Raw genomic sequence first — 2,973 nt, forward strand, 5'->3', positions numbered from 1 at the left:
ATTTCGTCAGTCTTCTGTGTGTTTGGTTTAGTTATTTGTACTCTGCATACTTGGATTATTTGTGTGCGTGCCTGTGTGTGTGTGAGCTGCATGCTCTGGTCTGTAGTGTGGTACTGTCTTGTTTACTGCATGTAATGCAACGTTTGAGCAGACAATATCATTTGTGTTGTATTTGTTTTGACTGCTGTGTAATAAAACATGGGGTTTCTTGTGCTAAATTTTGGTAGCCCGGTGCACGCAGCTCCCATTTGTGGCAGTATCTGGGGAAGGGTCCGACCACTTTGAGACTATTGTACGCAACCTTTCCCTAAATCAAGATCGAGGTATTTTCTGTCATATTACATTTCCACGGTTACCGCAGATGTAGAACTCGCGCTCTGGATTACTTCGTGTGTGCAACATATGCCTATCAGCAAGGCGTCCACAGGCGCAAAAGAGCACAGGTGCCCTCGCTCGGGTCCTGGCAGCTTCACCGGTGGCATAGCTGTCGAATTGAAGGGACGTCGTGCTGCAGCGGGATGATTCGCCAGACAGGGCTGGCTGCATTGGCCGTGGCGAGCACATGTCGTGGCCAACAGGGCCAGATGAGAGCTCGGCCAAGGCGGCGGAGTCCCAAACTTGCGACACGCCCCGCGGACGTTGGCTCGCATGGGGGCTCGTGCCGATTCGACAAGCTCCGGTGGGTCCATTGTCACCAAAGCAGCTGACTAAGAGGGAGTAGAATTTTATGGACAATGGAAGTGAAGGTATTTGAGAACAAGCGGCTGCCAGCACATCTATAATAATGCTGGCGCCAATGAAAAACGACGCGCCACAAATGAAAGTTGTGGCTAGCCATTTTTCCACTAGTGAATGGGGTACTTGTGGATGTTCTTTCTCCATGTAATCCTGTGAAATCCCAATTTCCGTCTTCCTTTTTGAGTGGTATTCCTTTTGAGTGAAACTCGTGTGGCTATTCATGCAATCTTCATTCCTTTGGTCCACCATTCCTACGATATTGAGAAGAATCCTATGCCTTTCATGTATAAATCGTCATTCCTAGTGTCTTCCATACGGCACACCAGATCTCGCAGCATAAAGGAACAACCTCATCATCAAACTTGTCACCTTTGCTTGATGCTCTACCATCGCAGCATAAGGAAAGAAGCAGATGCTCAAAGTTGTCACCTTTGATTGGTGCCTTCAAGGACCCAAATCCCAGGTCCCAGCTACACCTTCTTCCATACAACATCTCATTTCCTTTCGCTTCCAATCCATTGATGTGCAGTGCACATCACCCTCCTCCAAGTCAAGCAAGATGGATGCCCAGGGCGCCCTCGACTCGCTCCTGGGCCGCCTCACCGCCATCCTTGCCGACGAGGCGCGACTGCTCGGTGGCCTCCACGGCGACGTGCAGTTCATCAAGGATGAGATGGGGAGCATGAATGGCCTGCTCCTCCACCTTACCGAGGCTGACCACCGCGACCACCATGTTCGTGCTTGGATGAAGCAAGTTGTTGGCCTCACTCGCGACTGTGAGGGCAACGTCGAGCTCTACATCCACAACGTTACAGGCGCTGGCCACCATGGTGGTGGCTTCTTGGGCTACTTGCGACACATTGTCCGCTATGTGCACACCATTCCGGAGAGGCACCGGATTGCAACTAGGATCCAGGAGCTCAAGGTCAGGGCTCGCGACGTGGGCGACAGGAAGCTGAGGTACGGTGTCACCGTGCCACCAGCTGCTGACCAAGATGATGCGATATTCATGGACGATGCATACAAGCACCAGGGGCAGGAAGAAGAGGAGAATGATGCTTGGAGACGCTTTCATCTTGTTTATTATCCAGAGGATGAAGAGGCTTACCTACAGAAAATCATCGATGATAACATCAAGTCCGTGTTGCCTGAGGAAGAACCGGTTGAAGAGCTGACAAGTGGGGAATCAAAGCCGAGGATATTCCTTATGATGTTCAGCCAACATGATTTGGCAGACAAAAGTAATTTCTTACATTCTAGTATTACTGAGGGACTGTATGAGCAGAAAATGGGATCATTTAGTTGCAAAGCCTTGGTCAATGTGTACACAAATGGGGACTTCAAATCTTTGGCTGTAATACTGGGGGAAATACTGGACCAAGTGGAAGCAGAGAAGAGTACGGAAACCTCACCGGGTGATAACGAGAAGGATGAGGCGATGCAACTCACCAAGAAACTTGAGGGGTATCTCAAAGGTAAACGATTCTTGATCATTCTGCAAGGTGTCAATTCCACGGATAATTGGAATAGCATAAGGTCTGCTGTATTACGTGCTACTGCTCATGGCTCTCCTGGCAGCACTATAGTCATTACCACAAATTCTTATGACTTAGTATGTGAGTCCCCTTATGAAATCGTCAAACCACAAGGTCTATTAGATTATTGGCGTGATAAAACCATGATGCTTTTTGGTGAGATCATTATTCCATATGAAAGGGAAAGTTATGTGTCAACCGTTGCAGCATTATGTCGACACGACCGCTTTGCAATGAAGATGATCCAACATCTTTTGTATGTTTACCCTTTAAGGAGTGTTCCACAGCTAGAGAATATTATAGCAACCTTACGTGATTGTCAGAAGTCGAACAAAAATTTGGGAAAGCATATGTTAAGGCTTTCCTATAATAAACTACCTAGCAAGTATAGGAGATGCTTGCTGTACCTAAGTATCTTCCCAAAAGGTGACCGCATTAGGAGAACAACTGTGTGTAGAAGATGGATAACCGAAGGACTGATAACATCAAGGGAGAATCATGCAGACTACGAGGCTTATTGCTGCTTCGATGTGCTCTTCTTGTCGGGTTTCATTCAACCTGTGGAGATAAGTGACATGGGCAAGATCAAGACCTTCACATTACATCCTATTGTTCATGAATCCATCAGCAGGATTGGTAAAGATCTAAACTTTGTGGACACGGTTCTTCCGTCCGATCTGACTCGCCACCTTCCAATTCA

The 2,973-nt window shown here is 47.7% G+C and overlaps 1 protein-coding gene across 1 annotated transcript; it reads left to right on the forward strand.

Moving 5' to 3' along the window:
- Positions 1-1,297: 1,297 nt before the first annotated feature.
- Positions 1,298-2,968, forward strand: LOC119344340 (disease resistance protein PIK6-NP-like; the record flags this gene model as incomplete). Its single annotated transcript, XM_037614814.1, has 1 exon — positions 1,298-2,968. A coding segment is annotated over exon 1 (1,671 nt), but the record flags the coding sequence as incomplete, so codon positions are not given.
- Between the last annotated feature and the right edge of the window lie 5 nt (positions 2,969-2,973).

This window comes from Triticum dicoccoides, unplaced genomic scaffold (genome assembly GCF_002162155.2).
Source record: "Triticum dicoccoides isolate Atlit2015 ecotype Zavitan unplaced genomic scaffold, WEW_v2.0 scaffold16503, whole genome shotgun sequence".
Classification (NCBI taxonomy): domain Eukaryota; kingdom Viridiplantae; phylum Streptophyta; class Magnoliopsida; order Poales; family Poaceae; genus Triticum; species Triticum dicoccoides.